General features: G+C 41.9%; 1 protein-coding gene across 5 annotated transcripts in view; it reads left to right on the forward strand.

Annotated features, from left to right (window-relative positions):
• The window catches only part of MAP3K4 (mitogen-activated protein kinase kinase kinase 4), a 72,703-nt gene that overhangs the window by 14,967 nt on the left and 41,362 nt on the right, over positions 1 to 16,374 (forward strand). For 4 of the 5 annotated variants that reach the window (XM_081000669.1, XM_081000671.1, XM_081000670.1 and 1 more), the window contains exon 1: positions 2,075 to 2,267. The exons of the other annotated variant lie outside the window; for it this stretch is intronic. In XM_081000669.1, coding sequence (XP_080856795.1) covers positions 2,182 to 2,267 — 86 coding nt within the window. In that variant the 5' untranslated portion in view covers positions 2,075 to 2,181. Of the gene's footprint in view, positions 1 to 2,074; positions 2,268 to 16,374 lie in introns of those variants that run through there. 5 annotated transcript variants of the gene reach the window in all.

A 16,374-nucleotide genomic window follows, 5' to 3' on the forward strand; every position in this document is an offset into this window, starting at 1 on the left:
CTTAGGAAACATGATGGAACAAATAGCCTGAGGGATGTTAGACTTTTTTGCTCTGCAGAGCCAGTGTGGTGTAGTGGTTAAGAGCGTTAGTCTCGTAATCTGGGAAACCGGGTTCGTGTCTCGGCTCCTCCACATGCAGCTGCTGGGTGACCTTGGGCCAGTCACACTTCTCTGAAGTCTCTCAGCCCCACTCACCTCACAGAGTGTTTGTTGTGGGGAAGGAAGGGAAAGGAGAATGTTAGCCGCTTTGAGACTCCTGAAGGGGAGTGAAAGGCGAGATATCAAATCCAAACTCCTCCTCTTCTTCTCCTTCTCCTTCTTCTTCTGCATCTCATATCTGAGACTGATTCACACACCACTGTTAAGTGTATGATAAACCAGTTCCTATGTATTATAGAAAACCCAAAGATGTAAATACCAGTATAAAAGCACTTTGTTTGCATGTTCCATCTCCAGTTGGAGGCAGTCGACGGGGAGCATAAGTGGTTGTTTCTTCAGCTTGTAAACAGCCTTGTGTATAGTAATATAGAAAGCTGGTATACAAATTAAAAGTGAAATGAAATGAGAGCGCTGTTGTGCTTACTCAGCTTTAGGCTTCCCAGAGCCAAGTAGCTACCCTGGGCTCCTTTGGTAGGAAGGGTGGGATATAAATTTAATGAATGAATATTTTGGTTGGCCACTGTGAGAACAGGATGGTAGACTCAGTGCACCATTGGCCTGATCCAGCAGGCTCTTTAAATTTGTTTGACAACTATTTTTTCAAGGAAACCAGTGCCTTTTCTGGCCATGGGTATCTAGAGGTAGTCAGGACTGCTTGCAGGAAGTACTTCTTTACATAGATCATTGTTAAAATTGTGGAATTTACTCCCACAAAATGCCACGATAGCCGCCAACTTTGACGGTTTTAGAAAGGGCTTAGCCAAATTCATGGAGGATAAGGCTACCAGTCATGATAGTTGTGTACTGCCTCTACCAATGCCAGTTGACAGGAATCCTAAGTGGGAAGAGCATCTGATGCTTCTGGTTTCCCATATGCCTCTAGCTGGCAACTGCAGGAACGAAAGTCAGTCATTTTAATTGTTTTGTACTGCTTTTAATATTTTTATATTGCTGCACACTGCTCTGATATTTTATGGGAGGGTGGCGGTATATGAATATAAACAAACAGGATTCTCTGCCAGATGTGCCTTTGGTCTCTTCTTATGTTCATGTTAGAATACAAGGTTTCATATATGGAAAAAACAGATTGATGTTTTAGGTCAGGCTTGGGGAACTTTTGGGACTCCAGCCCTCATCAGCCTTGGCGCCTGCATAACCCATAGTCAGAGATGGTAAGAATTTTTATTCCTGCAACATCTGCAGAGCCACAAGTTCCCCGCTCCTATTTCAGGTACTTTAAATGCCAGAATCGCGAGGGAAGAGCAAGAGAACCCAGTTAGCAGCCTGTGCCAATAGAGATCAGCGCCACAGGTGTGTCCCGTCCCGTCCCCTCGCCCCCCCCCCCCCGCCCGGTTACTGGTAATCTCACTTTTAGCGCTAAATTGCCCTGCTTTTATCAGTGAGATAACGCGGAGAGCTTTCTCTCCGGCGGGAGGCATGCGGCCAAGCGCACGAGGCGCTGATGCTGTAACAGCCATCATTTTGCAAAGATTACGCACGGCGAGGTTGAATCATTGGACCTGCGAGGGAGGCAGGATCCCGGGCGGAACGAAGTCGCCTTCCTCCCACCGCGGACACCCGGCTCGGCCTGCCTCCGTCTTCCCTGCCGCTCCCTTCACCCCCTGCCCGGCGGCCTCCCCTTTGCTCTCCCGGAGCTGTGCTACTCGCTTCTGACTCGGCGGCGGGTGGGACGTTCTGCTCTCCTCCTCCTCCTCCTTCCGGGTGGCGGCGCCCGGCTCCATTCCATTCTCTGACCACAGGAGCGAACGAGAGCGCCTGTGGCGGGCTTTGTCCCTAGACGCTCTCCGTACTACCGAGGCTCCCGGCTTCGCTCCTCTCGGAGCCTCTTTTCAAGATGGCGGCCGCACGGCTGGCTCTGCGCGGCCGAGTCTCCCTGCAGCCGGGTCGCTAGTGACGCCCTCCTGCTGCCTCCGCCGGTGCAGCTGACCCGGCTCCGCGCCCCACTTCTCTCGCCTGCAGAAGGCCTCCCGCCGCCGCAGCTATGCCAGCCTTGGTGCACGCATGAGAGAGGCTACCTCCGCCGCCGCCGCCATCGCCGCCCGAGCCATGGAGGAGCCGGAGCCGGAGTGCAGCGAGGCTGCCAAAAAGTAACGCATTGGTGGGGACCGGGGGTGAGAGGGAATAGTTTCGTTCGCTTCTCCTCTTTCCCCGTGCTGTTTAAATTGCAGCAGCCACAAGGTCGCCTCTTTGCACAGCGGGAGACTCTTGCATCCCCTTCACAATAGGCTCCGGTCTGCAAGCTTCCGCTTGCCCGGCTGTTCCTGCAAGGGAGCTTTTCTCTGGATGCTGCCTTGGCTGGGAAAGGGGTGGGAGTGGATGTCCGTCTGTCTGATGTTCAGCTTCGCCGGTGACCTGCTTCGTTGATTTTAGTAGCGTTGCCTGTGGGGTAAAGCTGGGTTCTGCAGTTTTACAGTCTCGGGGACACCCCACTCCTGGGTAAGGGAATTAATGGTTAAAACAAGCAAGCAAACCGAGGGACAAAACTAGGAGTTGACAGTTGTGTGTGTTTATTTGGACTTCAGTTGATTTTGGTGCAAGGGAGCATCTTGAAAAAGTGTTGTGTTCTGGATTTGGGAACCATTATTAAAATGTATAGATCGATCCAGATGCAAGGTGACCTGCATTATTATTTTTCTAGCCCAAGAAGATCCTTTTGAACCCCCTTTCCCCATGTAAATGAAAAACAAAAGTGTACATGTAGCAGCCTAATCTTAGATATTTTTACTCGAGAGAAATCCCACTGGGCTAAGTGGGGCATGTTCTGAAGTAAAGGTGCAGAAGATTGCAATGAAAATTATTCAGAGTGAAACTAGTGCAGCCTCTGCTGTTTTCAGCCTTTTTTCAGGAGAAAGTTGAGAAGGCAATAATTTTCTGATGGTTGCTTTATTTGTTGATGCAATAGTGGAGACAGCACCAGTATGTCCGAGCCTCATTTTTAAAAACTTTGCTTTAACTATGTGATCATTACAGTATAGATTGCGTGAAGGCTGCTTAGTTGAATTCTGCAGTTCCAAAGTGCCTCTGAGAAGAGATTAGATTAACTAACAGTGCAGTCCTAAGCATTTCTGCTCACACTGTAAATTCAGTTACAGATAGGTAGCCGTGTTGGTCTGCCATAGTCAAAATAAAAAAATCCTTCCAGTAGCACCTTTAAGACCAACTAAGTTAGTTCTTGGTATGAGCTTTCGTGTGCAAGCACACTTCTTCAGATACCAAGAATCTGAAGAAGTGTGCTTGCACACGAAAGCTCATACCAAGAACTAACTTAGTTGGTCTTAAAGGTGCTACTGGAAGGATTTTTTTATTTTGACTGTAAATTCAGTGGCGCTTGCTCTCATGTTAGTGGGGTTAGGATAGCATTTTAAATTGGGGTTGTGGAAAATGAGACAAATACTCTCTTCATATTAGTTTGTATATTAATTCAGTTTATTGGTTCCTTTTCTGTTATTTGATCAGAGTGTTAAAAAAAAAAAGACAAAGATCTTGTGGGCTTTCACATAAATGCTGAAATGCTATGATGCTATCTTTTTCTGCTCTTGCCAATGATGCAGCAAATAGGATATTCATCAAACTCTTTGCAAAAGTTGTTAACATACAGACTCAAGTTCCTTCCTGCTTTCTGAATGTGCCCACATTCATATTTCCTTACTTCCACGTATTTAACTAATACTGTTGGCCAGACAATGTGAGATTACATGTAATTGTCCCATTCCTCATACTATTTGTTCATAAGTTAGTTTAATGAAAATTCCACTGAACACTACGACAATAGAATAAATTTTGTATACAGTCAGAGCACTGCAGTGTATTTTCAGGTCTGAATAACTTGAAACCTATTGCTAATTTCAAATGGGTGAAGGAAAATGCAAAAAGCAATACTCTATTCTGCCTGCCTTGAACAGTGAGACCTGAATAAAAATTGGAAGAGAGTTCTACCTTTCAGTTTTAAAGGCCAGCTTGGCACCTACCTCTGTTTTGAAATGCAGCGTGTGGTGGTGGGAGGAGACTAGATTGTAATGCAGCTTCCAAGGTGAGGCTTCTCAGTCATTGTGCTTGACTAGTTTATTCCACAGGAAATAAGTCTACCCTCAAGGACTCAGGACATAGTATGTTTTTATATTGTGTTAACCTGTGAACAACCATATGAGATAGATAAAGCTGAAAGATAGTGATTTGCTCTAGGCCACCCAGTGAACATTACTGGCTGAATAAGGAAATGAACCTATATCTGCAACATCCAACCCTAGGATTAATTCTGCCTCCTGAAATTTAGAAGAGGGATGTGACACTGGCAGCATAACTCTATATACATGGACAATCAAGCTACAGTAGCACTGGGACATGTGGGGGTGATTGTTTGAAATATCTATTATTTTTCATGTGCTGAGTCGGCATATAATTGCAAACTTCACATGATCACTGCATTTGCATCTCAGGGCTGGAAACCATACTTGTGTTAGTAGGAATTGACCTTTAGAGATGGGAATGAAAATAACTTCATGGATCTGATGTCTTCAGGTTTCCAGCTGACTGTCAAGCTACTGCATAACTCATAGTAATTCCCAAGCAATTAGTTCTCTTCCTTAGATAACATCCTGTTGATTCATTTTACTTCTCACCAGCAGGCATTCAGGAAATGCCTCCTTTGAAAAATCCAGCGGTGTATAGTCAGTGCAAAATGGATCATAAATGAAGAAGCTCAATTTTAGCAACTGGAGGGAAAAGCTTGGCGGGTACACATTTACTAGATCCATCTTTTAATGATGATGAAAGTCACCTTTGTCAAGTGTTGAAAAGGAAGTTTTAATTGCAATCATGACACTGATGGCGAAGATTCTGGTGCTGATTAGCTGAGCTGGTGTGAACATTCCAACTGCTTAGGGAATAATTGTGTTAAGAGTATTTGCAGCTCTGCTTCTGTGAAGGAAGGGGAAATTGTCAGGTTTTTTGGAATTAAAACTTCCCACAAGCACTAGGGAACTATACTGTTTTTGTGATGATAACTGAGGCTTGAGTAGGGTGGTCTCGGGATGAAAGGAAGAAAATATGTGGATGGGACAGAGGCAAAGTAACTGAAGGAAGGGACAGAGAAGGCACAAGGGACTGAAAAATAAGCATCTGAGGAAAAGTTGTAGGTGAAGGAGAATCATTTTTGGGGTTGGGAGAGGAGTACAAAGAAGACATTCAGACAAGGAGGGGTTCTGGGAAGCTGTATGCTAGAAAAGAGAAAGGAGACAAGTTCTAGAGAATCTGGCCCAGAAAAAAACATTAGCTAAAGAAAATGAGCTGGGGGGAGACGAAAGGATAAGTGTGGCTTCTGTAGCATTGCTATCTGGCAATCCTAAGGGGTCAAGAGTAAGCTCCAAAAGCTGGAAATAGGAGACAGTTTTTGCATGCTTATATAAACTAAGCAGCATAGCCCATGGATGCAGGCTTTTAGGGAGCCTTTGATGTTGGACAGCAGCTAGTTTGAATGCCTTGTAACATCTTTGGGGCGAAAGTGTCTTGTTCTTAGAGATTTCCAGGGAGGTAACTATGTTAGTCTGTTGCAGCAGAAACAGGAGAGACTTCTGGCCATGTAAAGACTAGCAGATTTATTATGGCAAAAGCTTTCATCAGCTTGTTCATCAGATTTATTTATTTTTATTTAGCAGATTTGCAGTTCACTTTTCAAGACAATTCTTTATAAAGCAGCTTGCAAAATGCACACAGAATATAATTCAAAACCATTTAAAGCATATCAGCTGACAGAACAGAAGTGAACTGACTTCATGAAAGCTTTTGCCATTTAAGATGCTGCAAGATTCTCTGTTTTTGTTCTCAGAAGGACTTTGGATTTGTGTGTTCATTTTCAAGTTTTCCTGTGCTAATCTGCATGTTGCATTGCCATAGTGTTATACAAGCTAAACTATTGACCAGCATAACAGGCAATTTAATACAGTGGTACCTCGCAAGACGGAAAATTCGCAAAACGAAAGGGTTTTTGGTTTTTTGAGTTGCTTTGCAAGACGATTTTCCCTATGGGCTTGCTTCGCAAGATGGAAACGTCTTGCAAGTTTGTTTCCTTTTTCTTAAAACCGTTAATACAGTTGCGACTTGACTTCGAGGAGCAACTCATAGCACGCGGTGTGGTAGCCTTTTTTGAGGTTTTTGAAGACTTTGGTGATTTTTGAAGCTTTTCCAAAACTTTTCCGACACCGTGCTTCGCAAGACAAAAAAAACCGCAAGACGAAAAAACTCGCGGAATGAATTAATTTCATCTTGCGAGGCACCACTGTATGTGGTCCATAGTTCTGAGGCCTTTGAATCATAATAATAGGCTTGCATTTGAAAGTGTGGCAACAAACCCTATGTCTGCATGAACGTGCAGCACAATTTCTTATAAATGCAGATGACTCTCAGAAGGTAAAGTTCTAAATGGTGTTAAGGCAATGGTCCTGCAGCTTGTTTCCAACAGTAACAAGCCAGCTGCTTCCAGAAAGCCCACAGGCAGGGTGTGAAGGCAATACCACCCTCCCATCCCGATACTCCCTCTACCCCAACAACTGAAATTCAGTCACATACTATCTGAACATGGATGTTGCACTTAATTTTCACAGCTAATAGCCATTGATAGGCCTAAGTTAATGACATCATATGTTATGGTCATGAATTCCATAAGTTAATTATGTGTTGTTGTGTGAAGAAGCACTTTCTTTTGTCTAACCTCCCTGAAACTACTGATAATTTTCATTGGGTGATCCCAGGTTCCAGCATTTCGTGTAACAGAACCATGAAAAGCTTGCATAGCAAAGCTTACTTTTGTGGCTGCCCCCCCCCCCCATTAGCAGAGCTGGCTGGCATAAGAGATCAAGGTGCTGTTGCCTAGCAGAAAGTAGAATCAGTAGTTGGTGGATGCTTTTGCAAATAATATGTATAATCCTGAGATGCTTCTTTTATAGTTCCTGGGTGGTTTAATTCCTGAGTCTAATAAATCAAGTGAAACTCATAATTGTTGTGTGTCTAAAATTAAGTGCATGTACATGCACACATGCAATAGAAGTATCTTCTGTACATAACACATAATCCATATTGTTTACCTGGTTATTGTTGATTGGTGTGTGCGATGTTGGCACAAGCAGAGGGGTAGAATGGTGTGCCTGCATTATCTTTACAAGTTAAATGGTTGATCAACAAAAACGGAGGGTGCTTTGTTTGGGTGTACAGTGTTCTGCAACATGGATGAAGTGGACCCATGAATTTCCTGTTTAAAATTCATTCTAGTAATGTGGCTCTTGTTTATTCATAATCTGCATAATTTTGACATGAGTGTTGGTGTGGTCATAATTGATTTTCAGCAAATGAAAGCAAATCCTTAAATTCATTTTTAGGTTTTTTAGTTCATATTAAGGGGGGTTTCTCCAAACAGTTGAGGTTGTAATCTATTCTGTAGCTGCACACTGTAATTCACTTGCATGTCTGCTGTAAATATGGATTTGTCATCATTTTAAGTATGCAAGTTAAAATCATCTTGGGCCTGCCTGCATGTGTGTAGGCCTTGACGATGCATGGATACATCATCTAGGACTGGTATGAGGGCCAGACTGCAATGGCAGCTTCACCTGGCAGTATATTGTGAGTGAAACTGCTGCCGCTCCTGAGTCCCTCTGCCTCCAGCACCCAGTGCACCAAGGAAGAAACAAGGTGCAGCCAGATGCTGGTGGTAGAGGGACTCAGGAGCGGCAGCAGTTCCACTCACAATATACTGCCAGGTGAAACCGCCATCTCGCTCTGGCTCTCATACTGCTGAAGGAGGAACAAGCTATATCAGCCAGAACCATTGTGGCTTGTTCCTCTCTTGGCTGCCTGCGCAGGCCTGTGGATCCTTTAAACCTCTCCGTTGAGGGGCACGCAACTGTCCACCCCTTAGCATAGAAGTCTAACGGAGCCCCCACCCTACCTCTGTTAATAAAGATGAGGGACATTTAATTCAGTTTGCACTAGACTATTGGAAAACACATTACTAATTTATTTTCCAGATTTACACCAGACTAGCCTCTTTCTTGACCACCCAGAAATATACTTGTGTGCTTTGTGAGTTGTGAAACATTTTGATAGCATGTTCATTCCAACACAAGAAGTTTTCAGAATTGTATCCATATTGTTATGTGGGTGTAATTCTGAAGTGCTGATGTGAAAGTGTTTGCTGTATAATTTATGAAACAGGTTTTAGTGCTGGATAAATGTGTTTATAGGGCTGGAGAGAAAGAACAAAGCTGATTATGTAAATAAGATACCAGTTTGGGAATTTAATAACTTGTCAGACTAAAAAGTTGTTGTTGATTCATACAGTTATATACATCGAGTTATTCCAACTCTACAATTCTGTGATTCTATGTCCCATGTCAAAAGTTGGCAGATGCTATGCTGAGACATTTGGTTATGAGCTTTTTACTTTCAGTGTTTAACCCCTTTCATTTCAATGCTGACATCTGTTCTAACCCTCAAGGTTTTATTAGGGGCACTAGGTTACATTGGTGGGGAGCCAGTTTTGAGCTAGTATTAGTAGCTAATCCAAAAATTGCAGTGCTTGAAACAGTCTAGGCAAACCCACCTTCAACCCTTTTCTGCTTCAGAAGCTTGTCGGTTTGGCTCTGCTGCTTGACAGTCAAACCTTCTCCAGAATGTTCCCAGGCCACTTCTGCAACTTCAAGGTTTGCAGTCTTCTCCTATCATACTCACCAGAGGATGGTGCTACATAGCAATGGTGAGTGTACTGAGCAAAAATGAGGATGCTAGTCCCTTTGAGCCTACCCATGTGCTGATGCCATCCTCCAGCTTCTTCCGCCATCACAAATATGACAGGCTGTGACCAGAGAAACTCTCCAAGGAAAAGCATGTTATTAGTGATGTAGAATACCATGAAGCAGAACATAATTTCTACGAGTGCTTACATAACTGATTTCCCCAGTCAACTGATAGTATAGCGATGGTACTGATCTTTCTTAAAAATTGTGCATTTGATGCATATGATACTTCAGTTTCACCATACTCAATACTGTATAAGCATTTTAGTAAGGTATTATATTTTCATATTCTGATTTTTCAGTTGCCTAGAAAATTGTTTTTCAATATCCAGTTACTTGGGAAAGAAGGTCTTTATGCAATCTGCATTGGTCTTTCTTATGGCATTTGAACTGGAAAACAGGAAATCAGCTTAACTTGCACCTGGCCCTCTTTATCCATCTTTCCTTCTGTAGCATGCACCCTGTGGAGAATGGCAAAGCTGCAAATGGAGCAGATTAGAGTTGTAATGTGGCTTCTGCACTACCAGTGCTGGCTGAATTTCCAAGTGCCCAGAGGTTCCTATTCTATTTGTTATAAGGCATTGAATAGCCAGACTCTAATCTGTTGAGGAATTGTTCTGAAAATTTCGCTTTTGTAATTAATTTGAAATTACCATACTTCTCATGTTTATTAATTTGGAACATGCATGATTTTACAGTGCATGGTCTGTGAAAATGATTCAGGTGTTCTGCTTTTGCAGCAGTCACAGCAAAAAGAATTACCGTATTTTTTGCACCATAACACTCACTTTTTTCCTCCTAAAAAGTAAGGGGAAATGTCTGTGCGTGTTATGGAGGGAATGCCTATGGGTGGCATGCCTACGGATTTTCCTCCTCTAAAAACTATGTGCGTGTTATGGTCGAGTGCGTGTTACAGAGCGAAAAATACGGTAGTTTGAACTGCGTGGCTTAATTAGTGCTTTCAAGGCTGCCTGTATTGTTATGCAACCCAGTAGTATTGGCCTTTGTGGAATGTAGACTATGCTGTGGTGGCAAAACAACATCTCTATGTTAAAGAAAAATATTTGGGTGCATGTCAATAGAATTTCATCCTTAGTAGCAAAATGGTTAGCTTTAACTATAGTTGAGGGCATGTCTACATATTGCTCTATTGAATTGCATAGAACTTTAAAAATATATGTTTCTGATTTTGGTGAGGTAATGAATTGGATTCTGGGTAAGTCAGTTGCACTTAGGACCCATTGAAATAACCGTGAAAAGTTTGTAATGAAAAACTACATTCATATATGCACTTACCTGGAATCAAATTTCATTGAACTGTGTGGAAATTACTTTTGAGTAGACATGCATTGAATTTTACTGTTTGTGAAGACTTATTGGTTTCAGTGGGAGCTAAGTTCAACTGACTGACTTCAGATCCAAGTTCCAAGCCAGTGTATCTTAAACTGAAATAGTCCAATAAATTGTGAATAAACATTGGTGTTTTCTGTTCAGAAATTGTCATGCTGCCTTCCTAGAGGAAGACATTGTAAATGTAGATAAGCATCACTGGTAAGTGTTTGGTAAGAAATGCAGTCTTCTAAGCTAAAGGAAGAAGAATTAATTATAGAAAGTGCAAGGATTTATTTATTCTTTCATTTTAGATATTTATAGGCTACACATAACAAAAGTTCTCAGGATATTATAGCCTGGCTTAGTACTCTCTCACAATACATTTTGTTTTTGTTTTTTTAGGCAGAGTAAAGGCATAAGGCAGCAATGGCACCACTAGGTGGGTATGCCTTTGCTTGAAATAATCCTGCATAAAAGAACTCAGAAATTAGCACAACACAAAGGATGGTTGGTAATTTTCTATGATTGATAAATTTTCAGTTTTCATGTGGAAAAATAACGTATTTTTTGCTAAGCAGAAAAAGTGTTGTAAAGTGACTGACTTGGTTAAGACTTAAAGCAAAAAAATGTGAGCAGAGGAGGGTAACCAAGATGATGAAGCAATGGCCTGGAAACCAAGCCTTATGAGGAATGGTTGAGAGAGCTTGGTATGTTTAGCCTGGAAAAGAGGAGACTGAGGGGAGATAAGAGCCATTTTCAGGTATCTAAAGAGCTGTCACATGAATGATGGAGCAAGCTTGTTTTTCTCCTGCTCTGGATTATAGGACCCAAACCAATAGCTTCGAGTTACAAGAAAGGAGATTTTGACTAAACATACAGAAAAACTTTCTGACAGTAAGAGCTGTTTGACAGTGGAACAGACTCCCTTGGGAGGTTGTGGGCTGTCCTTCCTTGGAGGTTTTTAAGCAGAGGTTGGACAGCCATTTGTCATGGATTCTTAGTTGAGTTTCCTGCGTTGGACTAGGAGTTGGATTAGGTGACGCTCAGGGTGTCTTCCAACCCTACAATTATATGATTCAAACCACAGTACATCTTAACTCAGAAATGGCAACCACAGTTCAGATATCGTTTCCAATTCTGTAAGTAGGCAATCATTGGATTGTGCAAACTAGTGTTGTTGTTCAGGTGTAATAGCAAATGTGAAACTGGGAAGATAAGGAGGGCACAGGGAAATTGGGGAGTTTAACAGCACTCATTCATGTAATGACAAGACATTATTTGGTGTTGCATCTGAACTGAGTCACTTTGTAAGCCCTTTGCCATATGAACAAAGAAATGTCAATTGCCTCTAGTTAGAGGGCCTGTATTTTCAGACTATTAGTACTGAGAAAATAGATGCATTTTATTCTGTTGTAATTATTTATCAGCGTTAAAACTGAGCTATCCACCCAGTCTTCATGCAAAATATAAAACTATTCAGATTTCAGCTAAATGGAGTATCTTGTAGGTCTGGAACAGTGAACAGAAATACTCTACACTTCAATATTTTATTGCAGGTCCCACTCGTTAATACAGTTGTACCTCGGCTCCTGAATGCCTTGGGAGTCAGAATGTTCCGGCTCCCAAACGATCGAAAACCGGAAGTGAGTGTTCTGGTTTTCGAATGTTCCTTTGGAAGCTGAAAGTCCGACAGGGCTTCCGCGGCTTCCGTTTGGCTGCAGGAGCTTCAATCAGAAGCTGTGCTTTGGTTTTTGAATGTTTTGGAAGTCGAAAGGGCTACTGGAACGGATTCTGTTCGACCTCTGAGGCACAACTGTACAATAGTTTTAGAGTCTAAGCTAAAGGAGGCAGTGTGAATGGAATAAAAAAATTGTGATATAGGTAATTCCGTAAGTGCATAGGGAGTCTGGATTTGAGAAGCTAATATGTCATGAACAATCTGCAGAGTGATTAGTTTACAGTTTTGGAATGTTTGTAGAAAGTTGGGAAAAAATACAAAAATATTATGAAAAAGAAAAGAGTTGTTCCTGTGTAGAACTATTTCCCTACCTTATATAGAATGTGGGTCATTGTTGGATGGGCAATAAAAGTTCAGAATATCTAAATTTGGGGAAACATGGGTATGCTACAGAGGGGCACAAATACCAGATCACCACTGTCAGCTTTTAGGCAGTGTCATCAAGAGGCTTAGGAGGTAAAAGTACTTAGATGCAGCCATTAGTTCTGCTACTGCTCTTGCCATTAATGGTTAATGCCATTAACATTAGGAGAGCCAGTGTGGTGTAGTGGTTAAGAGCGTTAGTCTCGTAATCTGGGGAACCGGGTTCGCGTCTCTGCTCCTCCACATGCAGCTGCTGGGTGACCTTGGGCCAGTCACACTTCTCTGAAGTCTCAGCCCCACTCACCTCACAGAGTGTTTGTTGTGGGGGAGGAAGGGAAAGGAGAATGTTAGCCGCTTTGAGACTCCTGAAGGGGAGTGAAAGGCAGGATATCAAATCCAAACTCCTCCTCCTCCTCCTCCTCCTCCTCCTCCTCCTCCTCCTCCTCTTCTTCTTCTTCTTCTTCTTCTTCTTCTTCTTCTTCTTCTGGTGTTAACACTCCTATTTTTGAAGTTTTGTGGATAACTAGTTGATACAGTCTTTTGAGCAGGATTTGCAGTTATAAATTACCGTATTTTTCTGTCTATAAGATGCCCCCCTATTTGGGGGGACTCAGATTTAAGAAAAGGGGTAGATATATCCGTGTATAAGACACCCCCCTAGTTTTTGACATTATTTTTTTTGGGGGGGGGGAACCTAGTCTTATACACAGAAAAATGCGGTAGTTGGTCAATCATTGTTCATGCATCCTGTAAGATTAATGGTATAAAAATTGGGGATGGTGACATGGATGCACGTCTCTTGGTTTTTCTTTTAGATAGAATTTTAAAAGCCCTTACTAGTTTTTCCATCAATTTCAAGTTAGGTTGTCTCAGAATATTAAATCTTTTGTATGTCGTACTAAAGTTTGATACTCGAATATGGAGAAGCAAATATATTTTTCAGTTTCTGCTCTTGCCAGTTACAGAGAACCAAGAGTTCTGATTGCATTCTTCTGTTGTGAGAACATGAAGAGCTGCCAGAAATACTAAAGGATTTTATTTGACTAGCTGGTGATCTCAGAACCACAGAAGGCTGCTAAGTACTTAAGTATTTTACAAATTCTGCTCATGTCACAAACTAGAGCAAATTTCTTTTTCCTCCAACTCCCCGCCCCCCCCCCGGAGAAAGTATATATTTTTACTGGCTTTACTTCTGCTGCAGGTCATTAATGACTCCTGTACTCCTAGTATATCTAATATCCTTTTTCCATCTGTCAGTTTTGAGGGTTTCAAAACATGGTGCTGCTTTACTTATCCAGTATCCTCCCCTTTATAAGCAAGGCAGGTGCTGACATAGGCATCATTTTGGTTTTCTCTGCTTACCTAGGCATTTCAAGTGTCCTAGCTTATTATTTTAGCAGCCTCTGCTTGTTTTGATGACTTGATTCTATATGTTTTTATATTGGTTGGTTTGTGTTGTACGTACCTGGCCTTGATGGTGCAATATAAATGTTTAAATACGTAGTTCCATTTGACCAACAATTTCACATGTTAGTTCTTTAATCTTTAATAGCTACTGTCTAGATATGGTGATATAATACTTAATTTGTTGATGAGCCCTAGAGCTTCACATCTGTTTGACTGATAACATCTGCTCAATCATGGGTATCTTTCCTATTCCTTTGCAGTGAAGTGGGATGCAAATAATTATTTCACTTTCTCTGCAGTTTTTCTGTCATTCTTGAATTGCATTTATCATCTAACAGTCCAGTTGCTTACTGAAAGCTCTTGTTTCTGACGTATTTAAACAAGTGTTGTTGAGTTGGTTGTAACGTTTAAGCAATAATTTCCTCAAAATATCTCCCATTTGGGCATTCACATCTCCATCACTGACTGCTCATCCTATAAATGATTCTTTAAAGAAGGCTATGGGAGAGGAAGAGACTAGCTACATGGTGCTATACATAGGAACTATTTTCAAGTTTTCACAGTTGTTATGCTTAAGAATCAGAATTATGCAATAGTAGGGAGTCAGTCTTACCGTTTTGGTCCTTAACTTTGGTAATCACCTGATTCCTTTTTTTGGACCTGCTATGGGGAACAGCCAGAATCTGAAATGAAATAAATTTGCTAATTCTCATTTTGTACTCTAGTTCCTTTAGAACTGTCACCTTTATTTTCTAAGTTGTAAATATATTTCACACAAATAAACATTCTTATCTCTTCTGAGTTGACTTCATCGTGACAGAGGAGAGGATTATTCTTCCTTCATTAGCCTGACAGATGGTGACATTACAAGTCAGTTCATTTTTTCTCAGACATAAAATAAGCACTTGCTCTTTTATCCAATTCTCTTGGCTTAGACTGAGTGATATTTTAAATGTCAGCAGTGGTATTTTGCAGAGATTATCAATTACGTGCTGGTGATATTACAATAACTTCTTAAGATTTTTGTACTAAATTAATTACCTCATAAAATCTAATAAACCGTTAATGCTGATCTCTGGCTTTTCTTGGTCTAGAATACTCTTTTTAATTGGAAACATTACAGAGTAAGGTTAGCTTTACCAAAGATAACTAGGAGCAGACTGAATGGAGTGACAGATGAACCACTGTATCTGTAGTAGTAATAATGATAATAATAATTTATTATTTATACTCTGCCCATCTGGTTGGGTTTCCCCAGCCACTCTGGCCGACTCCCAACAGAATATTAAAAACACAATAAAACATCAAACACTAAAAACTTCCCTAAACAGGGATGCCTTCAGATGTCTTCTAAAAGTCAGATAGCTGTTTACTTCCTTGACATCTGATGGGAGGGCATTCCACTGGGCAGGTGCCACTACCGAGAAAGCCCTCTGCCTGGTTCCCTGTAACTTGGCTTCTTGCAGTGAGGGAACCGCTAGAAGGCCCTCAGAGCTGGACCTCAGTGTCCGGGCAGAACGACAGTGGAGATGCTCCTTCAGGTATACTGGGCCGAGGCCATTTAGGGCTTTAGAGGTTAGCACCAGCATTTTGAATTGTGCTCGGAAACGTACCAGGAGCCAATGTAGGTATTTCAGGACCGGTGTTATGTGGTCACCAGTTTAGCTGCTGCATTCTGGATTAGTTGTAGTTTCCAGGTCACCTTCAAAGGTAGCCCCACATAGTGTAACCCTTCTGCTTGCCCCAACCCGAGTGAAGGGTAATGAGGGCCATGGCCATGAAAAAGATGTTTTTCACTGTTCTAGCTCCATGCCCATCATCATTACATAGACCAACTCAGGATCCAGCAGATCTTGACTGACCTAGCTCTACTTCCCAAAATGCCTCATTTTTGGGGTTTTCTGCCAAGCTCTGCCTACCCATGCTTTTCGCGGATGCATTGTGGACCTCTGTAGCAGTGGAGGCCTCCTGCCAACAGAACCCAGTGGAGCTCAGTGCAGCCAGGTGGTTGGACATCTCCACCCCCTTCAGCTGAGCAAATTAGGGGTTAAGATTGCCTTACTCCCTTGGTAGGATGCATTGTAGTATACCCCAGATGGTATTATAAAAGACAACATTTTTTGCATGTATTTCTCCTTGTAAACAAAAGCACAAGTGTAAGGATTTTTTCCCACTTCTTTGAATTATGCCTCTGACATCTAGTTATCTATCTTCGGAGGGGGAGGGAGTTGCACCTTTATTTTGTCTTTAAGATGCCATAGATGTCTTTAAGATCTGTAGAGAAAGGCTCAATTTCCATATTGTCCTTTTTATATAGAATTCATATTTCTTGTCTCTTTGAAAATTCTGCACCTACCCAAAATTTGAACTCAAGTACACCCAGACTTTTATTTTTCCTTTAGCACTTGCTGCAGCTGTGAATTGAGAAGCTGGCATATTCTTGTAGCACTTTGTCTCAGCAATGGAAGCTTGTTTTAACTTCTGTTATCATAGGATTAGCTCTGATGCTGATGCTGCACAGTTCGGTAACTCTTATATCTTTTGCTTCAGCTGTGGCACCAGCAGCTC

This window comes from Podarcis pityusensis, assembly GCF_964106645.2.
Source record: "Podarcis pityusensis genome assembly, chromosome: 3".
NCBI lineage: Eukaryota > Metazoa > Chordata > Lepidosauria > Squamata > Lacertidae > Podarcis > Podarcis pityusensis.